Source organism: Lipotes vexillifer, unplaced genomic scaffold, assembly GCF_000442215.2.
Source record: "Lipotes vexillifer unplaced genomic scaffold, Lipotes_vexillifer_v1.1 scaffold1143, whole genome shotgun sequence".
In the NCBI taxonomy this organism is placed as follows: Eukaryota; Metazoa; Chordata; class Mammalia; order Artiodactyla; family Lipotidae; genus Lipotes; species Lipotes vexillifer.
The window spans coordinates 668,466-687,042 of NW_006770581.1; the positions used below are offsets into that span (position 1 = coordinate 668,466).

The following is an 18,577-nucleotide window of genomic DNA, read 5'->3' on the forward strand; positions in this document are numbered from 1 at the left end:
GTTTCTGTTGTTACCAGGGGTAAAAGACTGGATTAGAAACAACAGGCCCTGAGCAACTCAGAATGTAAGATGGGGGAAATTTACAAAGTATAATCATTCTTGAGGTTGTTGATAAATATCAGGATTAAGAATAAAAGATCTGGAAAAGATACACACACAGATGTGCAGTGATATGGACAGCTGGGAGAGAGGGAGCTCAGACTATCTGGGGAAACTGACTCTCAACGGATGGGATGAAGGATGCTCCAAGGAAAGTTGATAGTTTTAGCCTTTGTGTTCAATTGAGTTTCCCAAAGTCTACTGAATGACCAGAAATCTATTAAAATCAGCAAAAACTCCGCTGCTACATTTGAGGACAAGACAGTGTAGTCAATAGAGCAGAACTGATAAGGAATTTTTGATGATATGAACCAGATGGAATCACACTGTATGAAAAGCCCTTCAGGACCCACAACTCCCTGCAGGCAAAAGGAGGCTTTCTTTGGAAAACAGAGGAATCATCCTGTCTAGGAGAACAGCAGAAACCTGGGCACAGAATAGGAAGGTCAGGGGCAAGGCTGAGCCCTGAGAGGATGTCAGAATCATGCACAGAGATCCAGGTTCCACTCTGAGACAAGGCTTCAATTAAGCTGGTTAAAACCTTACGCTCTGCCTTCAGAAGGACAAAGGTTCAAGTCCTGACTGCAGCCCATAAGCTGCATGACCTTGGGTTAGTCGTCCATCTGTCACCTTACTGACTCCGAGTCTCACTGTGCCCATCTATAAAAGCACAATGACAGAACCTACTCCACAAAGCTGGGGTGCAAAATCACACATCCCCATCCTGTTGGACACTGCTCTGGTGTGGAGAACACAGCAGTGACCAGAGCAGACAACCTCCCTGCCTTCATGGACCTTGCATTCTGAGAAGAGAAAGGCAGGTAATAGATACATGTACGTCAGGATGCCTCTCATGGGGAGTTCCTTCAGAGGGTGGGTGGTGTTTTATACAGAGTTTCAGGAAGGCTTCTCCACTGAGTTGATATTTGAATAGAGACCCTAGGGGGTGAGTAATAAGCCACAGACATAGCCTGGGGAGGACGGTCCAGGCATATAAGACAACAAAAGCCCTACCAGAACATGCTTGGTATGTTTCCGGACTAGCAAGGAAGACAGAATGATGGGAGGGGAACGAGAAAGGGGGACAGTGGTAAAAATGATGTCAAAGAGGTCATGGGGGCTAGATCGTTATAGGGCTGCGCTGTCCAATATGGTAACCAATAGCCAAATGTGACTATTAAGCTCTTGAACTGTGGTTCTGAAATGAGACGTGCAGGAAGCCTAACATACACACTGGATTTTGAAGGCTTAGCAGAACAATAAGCATTAAAATACTTCATTAATAACTTTTAAACTGGTTATATGTTTAAATGATAATATTTTGATATATTGGGTTAAATAAGCCATATTATGAAAATTGGTTTCACCTGTTTGCTTTTACGTCTTTCATGTGGTTACTGGAAAATTTGAATTACATGTGGCTTGCATGATACAAGGCATTAGAGGCCACAGTAATGAGCATGGCATTTATGCTGAGCAGTGTGGGAAGTAAACAGAAATGCACACAAAGTGCTTAGCATGTTTCCCAGAACAGAGTGGAAAATGTTTATGCAACTAGAATTCCATTCACAGACAAACTACTCAAATGTAAAGGCAAATATATTTAGGGGGGAAGACACTGGATTCAAGAAAAAGTAATAACAGAACTAATAAAAGTTAAGTTTAAATAATTGTTTAGAATGTAGTGATGACATATAATGAAACTGGCAAGTAGCGATTATTGAAATATGAAACATAAAGTTAAATAAAAAAGAATCTGACAAAAAAGAATGACAGATAAAATTGGATCCATTCCTAAATTCCAAATGGATCAGAGAAAAACAGGCAAAAAAAGAAGGAAACCATATAAGTATTTCACTGTAGCCATCCTGGTAGATGTGAACTGGTTTTCTGCTTCTAACCTCCATTTCCACGACACCAATGAGATTAAATACTTTTCATGTGCTGACTGGCTATTTGTATGTCTTCTCTGGTGAAGCACACGTTTAAGACTTCTGCCTATTTTTTTGTAGTGTTGCCTTATTTTTTTTCATTGATTTGTAGGTGTTCACAAATGCTAGGCAAGAATCCTTCATCAAATATACACGTGGCTGGTACACTCTCCCCATAGGTGGCTTCCCTTTTCATTCTTGTACTGAAATCTTTAATCAGAATAGACCTTCTAAATTTTAATGTAATCCCAAGTTTTCAATTTTTCCTTTAATGGCTCATACATTACATGTCTTCTCTAAAAATCTTTGCTTGCCCTGACCTTATGTAGATAAGCTAATTTTAGGAAGTTGTACTTTTACCTTTCTTACTTAAGTGTATGAACCTTCTCTAATTAATTTGTGTGTGTGGTGTGAAGTCCAGGTTATGGATCATTGTTTTTCACGCGGAGATCCTACAGACCCATCACTGTATACTAAAAATATAATCCTTTCTTCACTGCGCTGCAATGTCACTTTTGTCATAAAATCAAGTGACAATACATATGTAGATATGTTTGGGGCTCTTTATTATGCTCCTTTGGTTTATTTGTCTATTCTTGTGCTGATACCATTACTTACTATACAGCTTAATTACTATGGCTTTAATATAAATCTTGGGAATTGGTATATAAATTCTTCACTTTCTTCTTTTCCTTCAAGATCATCTTGGCCCTCCGCAAGGCCAAGATAATCTTATTATCTTACATACACATTTTAGAATTGGTTTGCCAGTTTCTCTGCCTCTCTCTCCCTTTCTCTCTTTCTCTCTCTCACACACAAATACACAGCTGCTGAACAAAACTGGCAACAAAATAAATAACAATACGATTACAAACTTAAAAGAAATTAAATCTTCATGCATCCATACTGATATAAAGAAATTAGTGAATAAGTCAATGAGGAGAGGGGTCCAGCTCTTCCTTACAGAAGAATTTCAAGTAGTAAATGGAGGTGGATTGAGGAAAACAGAAAATCACCATCGGTTCACCATAGTAATAAATGCTGCAAGCAAAATCCACGGATGAATGCTAAAATGAGTAGACGGAAGTTCAAGGAAAAACAGGCTATTTGCACAGGCTTGATGTATCTCCCCTGAAATACCTGTTAATTACTGTGGTGGTCTCCGTATGTGTCCACAACGTCTCTGAGAACCCTCCCTGAATTCAGGAGGTGCAGCTCCACTCTCCTTCCCTTGAGTGTGACCTGGACTTAATGACTGGCTTCTAACAAATAAAGTATATGGAAAGGGAAAAATAGTGACTTTATACTGAAGGAACCTGGTAGACCCACCTTCACCAAGTGGTCACGGTCAACATCATAGCACGTCCGCTCCATGGGACGCCGCCATGAGAAAGGCATATCTCCTCTGTGTTGTTCTTCCCTCAAATCCATAACCTCATTTCTAATCATCAGAAAACCTCAGAGAAACCCAAATCAAGAGACATTGTAAAATATGCAGCTACTACTCTTTAAAAGTGTCAAGGCTGTATAGAAGCAGACAGACGGGGGCGCTGGCCCTGACTGGAGGAAACTAAGGAGACAAGGCCACAAAATGAGACGTGACAGCCTGGATGGGATCCTGCACCAGAAAAAGAACATTCGTGGAAAAACTGCTGAAATCGGATCCAGGTCTGGAGTGCGGTTAATGGTAATGTGCTGATGGTAACTTCTTAGCTTTGACAAATACACCATGGCTATGTGAGAAGTTAACCTTAGGAGAAGCTGGGCGAAGGGTAGACGGGAACTCTCTGTACCATCTTTCTAACTCTTCCGTAAAACTGAAATTGTTTCAAAATTAAAAGTATAACATGTTTTCTGGAAAGTTCTTCAGCAGTCTCTTCAGAGTGGTTATCAAGACAAATTTATACAAGCTGGTCCACTTTCTATTTTATACCTTTCTGAGTGCGATATTTTTCCCTTCTTTTCAAAAGAGGAGCATTGATAATGAAAAGTAATCCCATTTGGATTTTTAAAAAGCCACTCTGTGGGAACTAGCTATGGAGAAAAGCTGACTCAAAAGCTGACCCAAGAAGAGAGAATGCCTTTGCTTGGGAACAAAGCCCCGAGAACTTGGAGCATGTTTTCAGTCAATAAAGGTACTCCTTGGACCAGAGTTGTGTTTAGGGCTTGAGGGGACAACACAGAGAATGTGGTTACTCACCAGGGCGACTTTCCTTTGCGGCTTCAGCAGCTTCGGTTTATGGAATGGGGCAGCGATGGGAGCTGTGGAAGCACATCAAAGGTTTAGTTTGCAATTCCTCCCAGGACTCTTAAAACCTACATATCACGAGCACCACGGACAGAGAGCCTCGGACATAGGGCCACTTCCTGTCCTCGTGGAGGAACTCTAGTTTCTGATCCAGGTAACAGCTGGACTGGTGACCCTCGGGGGAGGGTGATCCTCTCCTAGCCTTTGGATACGTCATCCTTTCCTCTCAACAAGGTCAACAAAACCACAGCATAAAACACCGCCAGCTACAAAGAGGTCAGATGTGCAGGTGAGAACCAGGTGCACTTGGTAAAGGCTGAGGCTGGGACCTTCCCTGGGGCTTCCTCCTAGTTGCATGCTAACGCTGACAGTGGTAACCTTTGACCCTCACAGCTGCCCTGGGAGGTCAGCAGGGAGGGTCTTATTGTCCCCATCTAACAGAGGAGGAAACCGAGGCTCTTCTTCTAACATCATGTAACTACCTAGTATTTAGATGAATTGGGACTTGAACTCAAAGCCAGGCTCAACCACGTGGCTCTCTGAGTCTCATTTTCTTCTTTCGTAAAGTAGGGCACCATCTATGCTGACTCAATGAGGTGATACAGCAGTACAACGCCTGGCGCAGAGCAGGGACAGCTCCCTTCCCTCCCCAGATCCACAAGTGTCACGCCTCGCAGGACGCTCACGCCTCCCAGCCCCTTCTGTCCACCCAGTATACGTTCAGTCTCAGCACCACTGCCTTCCACCACAGGGCGCAAAGGGTGCCAAGGGGCCATCCTGGGAAGCCCAGTTGAGGGATAAAATGGATCCTGTCTTGTTCTTAAATTATTCACCTGGGCAACCCTTGTATTCCTAACTGTATATCAAATCCTTTGATGTAGGACCTTCTCCTAAATTGGCCACAGTTATTTTAGGAACGATTTATAAACGGTTTTACTTCTCAGTAAATGTCCATCTTCCTCATATATGTTGCTCTAAGTCGTAATTCGAATCAAGCAATAACCCTCATTTTAATCCCCAGAACAAATCCAAAATAAATTACACACCTGGTTTTTATCTTTGGGAAAATCATAGAGCCTTCTTTCCCTTGAATGAACCAAGAGAATGCTGACACCCCCTTGGTCCACCCTGCTATGTGCAGAGCATGTCAGTATTTCAAAGGGAAATACACTGTGGAATAGTCTGTAGAGGTTGACCCCCGCTAAAGCCATGCGCGGCCAATGGCAATGCCCCCAGCCCACCCCAGGGATGGGGCTCAGTTATGACCAGAATCTAGGTGGGGTTCTCCAGACCATAGAATCAGGGATGTCACATCCTCCACCTGCCTACTCTCCTGTCCTGATCTCACATCAGACCCCAGGTGCTCTCCACATGGATGACTGCTGGCTGGCTTCCTACCTTTGGCAGGGACTGCAGGAGGAACGTCAGCTTTTTCCTTCCGCCTCTTGCCCTTCTTGGGCTGCAGTGGGACCAAGCTGGTCACGCTGGTGACAGTCTCCCCTGAGCTGGAGAAGAAAAAGGTCCTGGTGAAGGCAAAGGCAGGCTTGTTCCAGGGACAGGAAAAGGAAGCAATAGTTTCCAGGTACCCCGTGTACCTGTGTGTAAGGTAGGGTACTCTTAGAGCCGGACTGGGATCACTCTGTGCCTGTCTCCAGGGATGTCTGGAGGTCTGGTACTGACCCTTGGCTAAGGGTGATGAGTTGAGCTAGTTAGGGATTTGTAACGTGCTGTGGAAAGTTCTAAAATCTCTGGAGAGACCTAGGGCCGGCTTGCCTACATTGTTTTGGGATGTATAGATTGTTTGTATAGATTGTTTACACCTGGTTAATGGGTTTACACAGTCTGGCTTGCTTACATCACCAGTAGGATATTAAGATATCATTAAAAACTTCTCCTTGAGCTTCCCTAAAACCAACGTTCCTTGCACACATCTTTGTGGTTCGCAATCCAGAGACAGAGCAGCACCTGTGCAAGTGAGAAGGGACCCTGGGGAGTTGCAGCTGGGAGTCCCTAGGGCCCCCCATGATTGTTCACACTTTCTCCTCCTGCTGTATGTACCTTCACCTTTAAGGTAAAGACTGAGTTAGCCCTCAGGAGTGTTGTGAGTGTTTTCAATTATCTGGGTGGTTACCTGTGTAATCACTGTAGTATCAGATTCTATGTGTTACCGTTATAACCCAAAGTAATAGGTAAGCCTTACATTACAGGTAACAAAACCAAGATTCAAAGATGCTAAGTGACTTGCTCTAAGTGACACTGTTTGTAAGCAGACAACACGAAAGCTGCAAACCCAGACTGGCCTGATGTGAAACCTGTTCTCCATGCTACCTGTGGGGTGGAGTCCAAGCACTTCCTTGAATGGCCATCGTCTTATTTCAAATGCATCCTATGGCTCCAGCAACCCAGAGGGCAGCCTCTTTTAGAATCTCTTGTCCTCAGGCACATATTCCAGCCAGGTAGGTACAGTTACCAAGAGAGGCTTGGTAACTCCCTTGATCTCCCTAATACAAAGGATTTCTAGAAATCCATAAGATATGACCTAATAGTCAAAATGAATGAAGGTGGTAAACAGTTTTCACACAAGAGGAAAGGCTCGTACCTAGGAAAACATGCTAAAACTTCCTCAAGAAAGAGAAAGCCAAATTAAAATGTACTGCGCTTTCTTTCTGCACATATCAGAATGGCAACAATCAAACTTAAGGCAAAGCGCTCTTCTGGCAAGGGTGTGAGGAATCAGGCACTCAGAAGTATTGCTGGTACAAGTGTAAACCCTTCCTGATGGAGAGTAATTCGGCAATCGGGATCACAGGCGCTATCAGAATTACAGAGGCTTATACTCTGTGACCCGGTAACTTCACTTCTGGGAATTTATTCTGTGGATATCCTTGCATGGGTATGAAATGTACATATAAGTCATTATAGTCCTGTTGGTAATAGCAATAGATTAGAAACAACCCAACTGTCCATCAGCGGGGGACTGGTTAAGGGAATTATGGTGAATCCACAAATCCACACACGGGGTCCTTTGTAACTGTAATGAGGAATGAGGAAGCTATTTATACAGGGATAAGAAAAGACACATTGTTAAGTGAAAAAGCTAGGTGTTGGACAATGTGTAAAATGTGTCATTTCTTTGGTATAAAAATACAGGAAAATAATATATATTAGTATTTATGTACACAAATAGAGAAACTTTGGAAATATTCACAAGAATTTAAAAATAGTGGTTACTTAAAACAGGGGTGCTGAGGAAATAAACAGAAGGAAGATTGGACAAGGAGAATTATTATTTATTATTATTATTACATATTACATATAATAATAATAATATGATTAATAATTATATTATATAATAATATAATATATTATTATATAACATAATATGATTATTACATATATTTTAAAATTATTTAACTTTAAATTTTAATTATTAAATCATGTGATTGTATAATCTTTGAAAAACAGTAAATTAAACACCAATAAATATTTACATATATTTAATAAAAGAAAACAGACTATTCTAATATAGTCCTGGAGTTTTAAAAATAAACAAAGACTGAGTCACGTTGTGGGGAAATTTCCAAGAATACAGTTCACACTGAGAGTTCCCAAAGATAGCTTATTTTTATTGGGAACAGAAATTCTAACTGGCCATGGCTTTAGAGTACAGGGTCAACTGTGTAAATTTACAAATAGCCAAAAGGGATGTGTGTGTACAAAACTCTGGCCACAAAGAGAAAACAAGGGATCAGAAACCCTCAGAACTGTTTAAATACACAACCACACATACAGCTTCATTTCCTAGCTTTTTAAACTCTTGAAATGTTTATTTTTTCTTTCCATTATAAATTAATGCACGTTCATGTTTTAAAATGGTAATTACAAGCATGGAGACGAAAGAAAATAAGTCTATCGTAACCAAAACGTGATCTTCATAAATATTTCCAGCCTTTTTCCTCTTCCTTGTTTTATTTTTTTAAAAAGACTTTATTTGCTATGTTCACAACAAAACTGAGCAAAAGATACAGAGATTTTCCATAGACCCCTGACCACCCCCATTATGAACATCCCCACCAGAGTGGTACATTTGTTTTAATTGATGAAACTACCTTGACACGCATCATCACCCAAAGTCCACAGTTTACATTCGGGTTCACTCTTGGTGTTGTACATTTTATGGGTTTGGACAAATTTATAATGTAGCCATTACTGTAGTATCATACAGAATAGCTTCCATGCCCTAAACTTCCTCTGTGCTCTTCCTGTTCATCCCTCCCTCCCCCACCTCTGGCAACCACTGATCTATTAACTGTCTCCACAGCTTTGCCTTTTCCAGAATGTCACATATAGTTTGAATCATACAGTATGTAGCCTTTTCAGATTGGCTTCATTAACTTAGAAATATGCACTTAAGTTTTCTCCATGTCTTTTCACAGCTTGATAGCTCATTTCTTTTTAATGTTGAATAATATTCCATTGTCTGGATGTACCAGGGTTTATTTATTCATTCATCTACTGAAGGACACCTTTTTTGCTCCCAGGTTTTGGAGATTATGACTAAAGCTGCTGTCCACATCCATGTGCAGGCTTTTTGGGGGCATAAGTTTCAACTCTTCCTTGGTTCTTATACATTGTTTTTTTAAAAAAATAATATTGTATTACAATTTTGCATCCTTCTTTTTACTTAATCTACACTTTCCATATTGTTACATCCTCCCACTATTCCAGTGAGAAGACATGCCACAGTTTACTTAGCATTTCCCCTGACATCTAAACATCTAATTTGTTTCCCAGTTTGATATACAAATAACATTGATATAAATATATTCGTGCATAATGGTTTTCCATTCTTAGACTTTTGTTTTTGGATTCTTAGACCTGGAAATACTAGTTCACAGAGGAGGATCATTTTAAAGGTTATTCAACACCCACTGTCAAAAAAAAAAAAATACCCACTGTCAAAATGATTCCCGACAAGTTAGTACTACTTTATAGCCTCTTGGTCAATGGATGAGGGCATTTATCTTTTCATCCTTTTTAACACCAGATTTATCAGTTTAAAAAATTTCTCACTTAATGAAGAAAAATGTGATATCTCCTTTCACTTGCATTTCTTTGCTTGCTAGGAGGAACATTTCCCGTGTTTGTCTGTGTTTCCTTATTTATGAATGATGTATGGACACCTTCTGCTATTATTTATTAGGATCGTGAGTCATTGTTATAGATTTGTTTGCATCTTTGACATCAATCTGACATGCTTATTGCAAACGTTTCCTTACTTTTGAATTCTGGCTTTTTGTTAAATGCATGGTCATTTGTTTTTGCTAAAATCGTTTGATAGTTTCTTTTTGTCTATTGCCTCTGAGTTGGGATTATCCTCCCCAGTTGCACCTCACACCCCACAAAATCAAATAATATTTCCCCTTCCTTGTCTCTTCTCTTGGCTTTAATTCTTTAGCTCTTTAATATAAAATGAAAATTTTGAGACATCGTAAACGTAGGCCATTATGCCCAGGGCTTTCAGTAAGCTGAAAAAAGATCTGCTTTGTCATCACCATTCTCCTTGAAAACAGTAAAACTGCACTAAACTAAATTTAGTTCTACTTTATACCTCAATCATGAGCACTCAGATACAATGAGTCACCACAGTGACATATGATAGACAGTTATTCCCTCAGAATCTTAACGTCTCCCATTGAGCCAGCAGGGCTGGTAGGAATTTTTGACAAAGTCCGTCTTATGACTCACTTCCGAGAAAAGTTATTCTACATCTTGGGTTGCAGCAGGGCTGTATTTTGTGTCTGACACAAGGGAGTGGGCATTGCTGGAGCCAGTCAAACCAAGGAAGAGAGAAAATAGGCCGGCAACTCCAGCTAAATTAGAGAGCTGTGTGATTGGAAAGAAGTGCTATTTGTGGGGAACAGGGCTGTTTTTCTGGCTCCAACAAGGGTGGGGCAGGAGGCGCACATGTGGGACCCTTGTTGTGACATGTACAAAGTTCCGGCCTGGCCGCCTCTCATAAGAGTCTCTGTCCCACAAAGACTGGGCACCTCTGCTCCGTGGCACGTAGTGGCTGGATCTAGCAAACGGGCACTGGACAGGGACAGAAAGCCTGCACTAAATCTACTTCCATTCTGACTAGAGAGGTGATACAGGACAAGTCACTCACTTCCCTGGGCCGCACCCCCCAACCTGTAAGATGGGAAGATGTACCCTTGCTATCTATCTCACAGGGTTATAGTTAGGGTCAGATAAGAAAGCTCAGCCTAAATTAGATGGGGCATGAAATGGCTAAATAGCATGGATCCTAATCTCCAGCGTGTAGATGCAGTAGGGGAGTAGGGGCATGTCATGGTGTTACCCAGGGAAAACAATTTTGCTACTTGGGTATCTCATGATGCCATGTCTTGGCCCTGAGGGGAAGCACAAAGTTCAACTTAAAGCTTGATCAGAAAATCTTTCTGCCGAGGGAGCACAGTGCACCCTCCTAGAGCCACGGATGTAGCAGTGCTGTACAAGTGCCAAGCAGGACAGAGCAGGCGAGCAGGGCGTAGAGAAAGGCTGAACCCCTGAGCAATTGGTGGCCACTCCAGGACACTAGGTAAAGCAGGCAACCTGGATTTTACCAGGCACTGAACAAACTGTGAGCAATCATATTTTGCAGAAGCTAAAGTTAATAAGAGCTATCTATGTCTGTCTACCCTACGCAAAGCACTGTGAAAAGTGCCTGATATCCATAATCTCTGACCCGCCCAGATGGGAAAATTAAGCCTCAGAGAGGTCCAGGAAGGAGACCTGGGATCTGATCCGGGTGGACCTGCCTCCTTGGCTCTGAAGCAAGGGCTCTGAGCCCACAGCCCAGACAACAGAGAACAAGAGAACTAGGGAAGCAATCAAGCCAGATCCACAATGGCTGCTCTAGGCTTAAACCAGCTCCCCAGAAAGGTACAGGAAGGCGGTATCAGCGTTCCACTGCACTTTCAGTCTATACTAAATCCAGGACTGTTACAGCTGCTCAAAGCCCTGCCCTGGTGGGAGGAAGAGGGGCCCGCCTGAGTGCTAGGGTCCCGGAGGCAGGAGCAGTGACTGGTGCCCAAGACCAAGGACCATCCTGGCCCAAGATTGGGCAGAGAAGGAGGGAAGCACATGCCTGTCCCTGGGTTTGTCTGAAACAAACAATATCAGCTGCCTAAAGGGAGGTGGGTGTGGCCAGGCCAGCCATGTGGAAATTCTCTGCCTCTACAACTAAGTGTGTCTGGGAGCAGAAAAAAAAAAAACAATAGTATAAACTGAGATGACCCCACCAAGGAACATTTTTAAAATGAAGAACCAAACACCCAGGCACACCTTGCTTTCATAAGTGAATGTGAGCTCAAAGCACCCTCATACTGAACCACAGTGCCTGTGCATAAGGAGTGCCACCCCTCCATCAAATACCTGCCTCACTGGGATACACCAGAGGAGCAGTTAACTGTTCCCACCGAGGAGCATTCAGACACCCAACCTTCATCCCCCAGATGCCTGGTGTTTCCCTGGATCCAGGACAAGCTTTGTGCCTCCACATATGAACTATGCCCCCTTGGGGTCTGTTCAATCCCGTTTCCGGCTGAATGAGCAGAGGATCCTCATCCTGGCATAAAGCTGTCCGTCACCTACTGCAGAGGGATTCAGTGGGGCCTGAACTGGGATGGCTGGGATGCCAAGGGTGGTCTGTCGGGCAAAAGATCCCGACCCAGAAAGCCCTCCACGAGCAGGGCTGAGGAAGATGTGCCAATCTGGCCCTGCCAGCATCCTTCTGGGCCTGCCCTCCCTGAACCCTTCCCGCTCCCACACCAGCTTTGAAAGTCAGTGTTTCCGTTGATCCATTTTACCTTCCGAAGTGTCCATGTGCTTCCTTTCCTCCAGCCTGCACACCTCAGTTCAGACCGTGAGAACTCACGAGGACCCCCAGAGGGCTCCCTCAGTTCCTCTCTGAGAAGCTCCCGGCTGCCTTTCCAAGACTGCCCGCAACACACTCATCACCCTATAACCTTGTACCTTGCACTGTCAAGTGTGGAATCTTGCAGGAGGAACGCAGGTCTCAACAACTATGTTAGCTTCTCACTGTCGTTTACAATGACAGGTCCCCCGCCCAAGGTAGCTGCCATTGATAAAGGCCAAGGACTAGTGCAAACAGGGCGAATTTCCTGACATGTCGCTCTAGGCTTTTGAAAGTGCTCCACGGGCTTTCCTTTCCACACAAGGTCAATCAGCAGCACGTGCCGAGGAGCTGCGTACAAGTTACAGAACTTCACTTTCGAGGCAGACGAATGGTGCCTCCCTTGAGATGACTTTCTCATAAATGAGTAACACATGTCAAGCATGTAGAACTGCATCTGGTATGCTGTGTCACCTATGACTATCTTACCAGCATTATGATCATCATTATTATGGAATCTGCTTTCCGAGTCCTTGAATGGGGACTGGACGGACATGGCAGTATTCTCAGAAACCTGTGCCAGAGCGGGCGCACCTAGAAAGGACCTGCAGACCCCGGGGGTCCTGCTGCATTACTTTCTGCTGCTTTCATCCTATGTATGACATTTTTGCACGCACTTTGTGAAGAACACCAGGATAAAAGCTGCTCCTCCGTGAGGCAGTTGCCAAGGCACCTCCCTGTCCACAGCCTCCCCACGGTCTTTCATCATAAACGGTTTACATCACCTCAGAGGTTCTGCCGGGCCTCACCGTGAGAGCTCATCGTTCCTGGTCCCTGCCAGTTTCACAGAGTCTGCACAAAGGCTTGGAGGTGGTTTAGTTTGTAAGTTTGAAATCTCTGAACACTAACTGGTAAGGTCAGGAGGTGCTTCCTTAATACTGGGTGGGCCAAAAAGTGCCTTCAGTTTTGTAAGTAAAAATAAAAGACACATTTTTCATTTTTACCAAGAACTTTAGTGAAAAACGTATTCACCCTTTTGTTCCACTACCTTCTGCCATTTTTCAGGCAACTTCATAATTCCATCTTCCCCAAACTTTTTTTTCCTTAACATCCTTATTGGAGTATAATTGCTTTACAGTGTTGTGTTAATTTCTGCTGTATAACAGAGTGAATCAGTTGTACGTATACATATATCCCCATATTCCCTCCCTCTTGTGCGTCCCTCCCACCCTCCCTATCCCACCCCTCTAGGTGGTCACAAAGCACTGGGCTGATCTCCCTTGTTATGCGGCTGCTTCCCACTAGCTAGCTATTTTACATTTGGTAGTGTATGTATGTCCATGCCACCCTCTCACTTCGTCCCAGCTTACCCTTCCCCCTCCCCGGGTCCTCAAGTCCATTCTCTACATCTGCATCTTTATTCCTGTCCTGCCCCTAGGTTCATCATAACCTTTTTTTTTTTTTTAGATTCCATATATATATGTGTGTTAGCTTACGGTATTTGTTTTTCTCCTTCTGACTTACTTCACTCTGTGTGACAGACTCTAGGTCCATCCATCTCACTACAAATAACTCAATTTCATTTCTTTTTATGGCTGAGTAATATTCCACTGTATATATGTGCCACATCTTCTTTATCCATTCATCTGTCAATGGACACTTAGGTTGCTTCCATGCCCTGGCTATTGTAAATAGGGCTGCAATGAACATTGTGGTACATGTCTCTTTTTGAATTATGGTTTTCTCAAAACTTTTTATCTTTCTGAGCAAAAAACTGTTCCAGGTGCCTTTTACAGTCTTCCAGGGAATTGAAATTTTTTCCATTAAGATAATTTTGTAAAGACCAAAATAAATGGAAATCCAAAGGTGCAATGTCTGGTGAATACAGCAGATGAATCAGAACTTCCCAGCCAAGCTGTAACAATTTTTGCCTGGTCACCAAAGAAACATGCAGTCTTGCATTATCCTGATGGAAGATTATGCGTTTTCTGTTGACTAATTCTGGTTGCTTTTTGTCGAGTGCCGCTTTCAATTGGTCTAATTGGGAGCAGTACTTGTTGGAAGAAATCGTTTGGTTTTCTGGAAGGAGCTCATAATAGAGAACTCCCTTCCAATCCCACCATATACACAACATCACCTTCTTTGGATGAAGACTGGCCTTTGGTGTGGTTGGCGGTGGTTCATTTCACTTGCCCCATGATCTCATCGGTTCCACGTTGTTGTACAGCATCCACTTTTCATTGCCTGTTACAATTTGTTTTAAAAACAGAACGTTTTTATTATGTTTCAGTGGAGAGTCAAATGTGGAAATATGGTCAGGAAGGTTTTTTTCCCTTCACTTACGTGGAACCCAAACATCAAAGCGATTCACATAACCAAGCTGGTGTAAATGATTTTCAACCCTTGATTTGGATATTTTGAGTACGTCGGCTGTCTCCCACGTGGTATAATGTTGATTGTTCTTAATTATTGTTTCGATTTGATTGCTATCAACTTCAGCTGGCCTACCTGACCGTGGAGCATTGTCCAGTGAGAAATCTCCAGCACGAAACTTCACAAACCACTTTTTGTTGTTGTTGTTGTTGTTGTTTTGTTTTGTTTTGTTTTGCGGTACGCGGGCCTCTCACTGTTGTGGCCTCTCCCGTTGCGGAGCACAAGCTCCAGACGCACAGGCTCAGCGGCCATGGCTCACAGGCCCAGCCGCTGGGCGGCATGTGGGATCCTCCCGGACCGGGGCACGAACCCGTGTCCCCTGCATCGGCAGGCGGACTCTCAACCACTGCGCCACCAGGGAAGCCCCACAAACCACTTTTGACATGTTCGATCAGTCACAGCACCTTCTCCATACACTGCACAAATCTTTTTGTGCATTTCGGTTGTGTTTTTACCTTTCTTGAGATAATAAAGCATAATATGCCGAAAATGTTGTGTTTTCTTCTTCCAACTTCAATATTAAAAAGGCTACACAAAAATCCACCAATTTTGATATCTTTTTTTAAATGCATGCTGATATGACAGCTGTCACATATGATCTAACCAAATTGTTTCGAATGAAGTTAAAGACAACTAAGTGCTACTAGAGCCATCTTACGGAAAAAAACGAACGAACCTTTTGGGCCACCCAAACTTTAGTGGTTCTATGTAGTGTTGGTCTTGGGTCACAAGAATAAAAGCAAGGAGAGGTCCCTGGGGTTACCTGCCCAGCATCCACCCCCTGCCCCCTAGGGCTGAAGGCACTTGTTTGGGTGGCACTGACCCCCACCCCCTGCTCAGCACAGTTTTATCCTCTGGCCTTAGTGCTTGGCTCAGGTTGGTCCCATAACAGTGAGTTCAGTTGTGTTTGCCCATTAGGAAGCAAGATGACTCCTTCATGAGGCCAGGGGTGAAAGCACGTGCCGCCACCGTTCCCTTCTCAAGGGGAGCTGGCCTGGCCTGAGGACACATCAAAGCCTGGAGGCAGCACTGCCCAGAGAAGGGCTGGGAGCAGAAGCCACTGCCCTAAGGACCCTGTGCCCCCCGGAGCAAAGCCCACCCACTGCAGCATCCCCGGTCAGGTGAGCCAGCCAAGTCCCTTCCTGGGTAAGACCATCTGAGCTGGCTTTTCTGTTACCTGGAATCAAAAGGTCCGTAAATAGTAGAGAGGGCTAGCTCTTCATCTAAGAGTTGGCAGTTTTATTCATGTTCTTAATCTGGGGAGATTAATTTGTACCTTGCAGGGTTTTTATGAGGATTAGAAGTAAATCGCATAAAGTGTTCAGCTGCAGAGAGAGGTACATGGGCACTCCCTGAGTAATTATGAGGAATTAGTCCACAGCCGGTATTATCTCACTGAATCCTGACAACAACCCTGAGCCATAGGGACAAAGGCAGGTTTGTGCCCATTTTGTGGAGGGTGAAATATTCCCAGAGAATTATTCCAGGAATAACAACCGGGTCCCATCGCACAGGCCTGTCCTCCTCATGCCTGCCTCTGCCTAGGGCTCTGGAAGGAGGGAGCTGAGCCTGAGCCCTGGGGTGGGGCGAGGATAAGACTGCACAGCAATGATGTCAGGGATGCAGGAGGAAGGTCAGGAGACACACACCCAAGTCTGCCATCCCTGCCCTCGCCCCCTTGCTTGCTCAGCTGAATGCGGACAGAGGCTCAGACACCCACAAATCGATGCCTATGACCAGAGGGATGCACTTTTCAAAGTCAAGGGATGCAGGGAAGCTGCAGCCATCCCCAGCATTGATAGCCAAACCCTTCCCGCTTCTCCTTCCATTGTCTTAACATTTCTGCAGCATCTACTTCTTGTTCATTAGTGTGAATGCCAACACCAAAGCTCTCACAGTCAGATCCAAGCTTCCCAGCACACCTATGCTAATGTGTGAGCCCTGGAACCAGGTGGCCTGGGCTGGCAGCCCTCGCTGTTCTTCCTCTCACTGGCCAGGAGACCTCACCAACATCGACACTTTTTGTATTGGTTTCTCATCTGTAGCATGGAGATCATCACAGCACCCACTCACGGGGTTGTTGTGAGGCGGGAAGATGGTGTGTGTCCCATGCTTAGCACTGTGCCAGGGCACAGCGTTTAATAACAGTGTGGCTCCGTTATTGTTATTACTATGATGACTGCCATCCCCTGGCATCTGGCCCTGCCACCAACTCCAGCCTCACCTCCCTGCTGCTCTGCCTTGAACCTCCAGGGTTCCTCACCTCCATGGACTAAATCCCTTCCTCCGCTGTGCTTTTCTCTCCCCAGTTCTGTGTGCTGCCCTCCCCCAACTCTCTTCTCCTGTAATGCTCTAACTCACCCTTCAAGACTTGGCCCAGATTTCACCCCCAGGAAGCCTTCCCTACCACCCACAGACCCCTGGGACAGGGTTAGGAGCACCTCCTCTGGGTGTCTGTGACAGCTCCGTGGGCATCCCACGGGTGCTGCCACGGTCTTTTTTCTCTGGGTCTCCCACTAAAGGCAGACCTCAGGGCATGGGCTGTGCGTTATTTCATCCTTGTTCTATGGGCCTTAAAAGCTTACAGAAGAATCAATCGTTAAGTACTGACTGAATAATAGCAGAACCATTTGCATAGAGCTCACCATTTACCTGTTGGAAGCACTTTATACAGACTAACTCATGAAATCCTCCCAACACACTATATGCTAGGACAATTATTGCCCTCATTTTATCAGAGAGTTTGAAAAATTAGCTAAAGGCACACAGCAATCAGTGGCAGAGCCCAGATGTGAACTGAGGCAACCTGGCCACAGAATCTTTAACCATCACAGCAGACTGCCTTTCACAGAAGGAATAAATGTTTTATAACACTGCTACTATTCAATATTATACAAATGAAGCAAGTAGTTACATTTCTTAGTTTTGTTTTTTTTTTTCTTGCGTTATGCGGGCCTCTCACTGTTGTGGCCTCTGCCATTTGCGGAGCACAGGCTCCGGACGCGCAGGCTCAGTGGCCATGGCTCACGGGCCCAGCCGCTCCGCGGCATGTGGGATCTTCCCGAAACGGGGCACGAACCCGCGTCTCCTGCATCGGCAGGCGGACTCTCAAGCACTGCGCCACCAGGGAAGCCCTACATTTCTTAGTTTTGAGCATATATCTTCATATTCTCTTTGAAATCACATCTCTGCCTTCACTCTAAATCCTGAACAAATCACTTATTAAATCCCATACTTCGACTGTGGGAGTATGTTTAAAAATCTCTGATGGTTCAGAAAAGACTGAAAAATGCTTTAAACTAAGCTCACAAAGTACAGTAAAACTGTGCCTGTAATTTATCCAACATGTAAATAGTCTACGGCCCTGACTCTTTATCCTTGACAAAGTGTGTGCACCAGAAAACATGAAGAAAGCGTACACAACTTCAGCTGTAACTGCATCAGCACAGGTGACACAATGTCCATTTTAATTTCTCCCATTTGCAAAAATTTATTATCTCAAACCTATAAGAAGAGGTCAAGCAAAAGGTCAGGAAACGTACTGGCTGCGAATCGCCTTTTAGGTGCCCCCGTCCGCCCTCTTGACAATTTTCTTGAACTTTGAAGAAAGGCACCTGAGTGCACTGAGGAGGTATCATGGTATGAAAACACATTATAACTCTATGAAATTGGTGGCATTTCAACTAAAATCTGATTTTCCGGGACTCCGGGGTACAGTTTCATACCTACCAGTTGAGCTGCTCTCAGGGCTGCTTTCCCCAGGGAGGGCACGCTTAAAATCTTGCAGAATCCTGAGACGCTCACTAAGGCCTGGGTCTCTGCTCCGGGAGAGAGCAGAAAGGAACTGTCCCCAGCCTCAAAGGTCAAGGCCGCCCCTCCCAGGAAACGGCAACTTCCGACCTCAAGGATGGCACACATTCGAGATGAGACTTGTTTTCCTTCTGTTTG

General features: G+C 44.2%; 1 protein-coding gene across 1 annotated transcript in view; it reads right to left on the minus strand.

The window, feature by feature from the left end:
* The window catches only part of VSTM4 (V-set and transmembrane domain containing 4), an 84,222-nt gene that overhangs the window by 18,670 nt on the left and 46,975 nt on the right, over positions 1-18,577 (minus strand). Inside the window, exons 7-8 of the mRNA XM_007446243.1 lie at positions 5,677-5,783; positions 4,231-4,292 (exon numbers count right to left, since the gene is read on the minus strand). Coding sequence (XP_007446305.1) covers positions 4,231-4,292; positions 5,677-5,783 — 169 coding nt within the window. The remainder of the gene's footprint in view (positions 1-4,230; positions 4,293-5,676; positions 5,784-18,577) is intronic.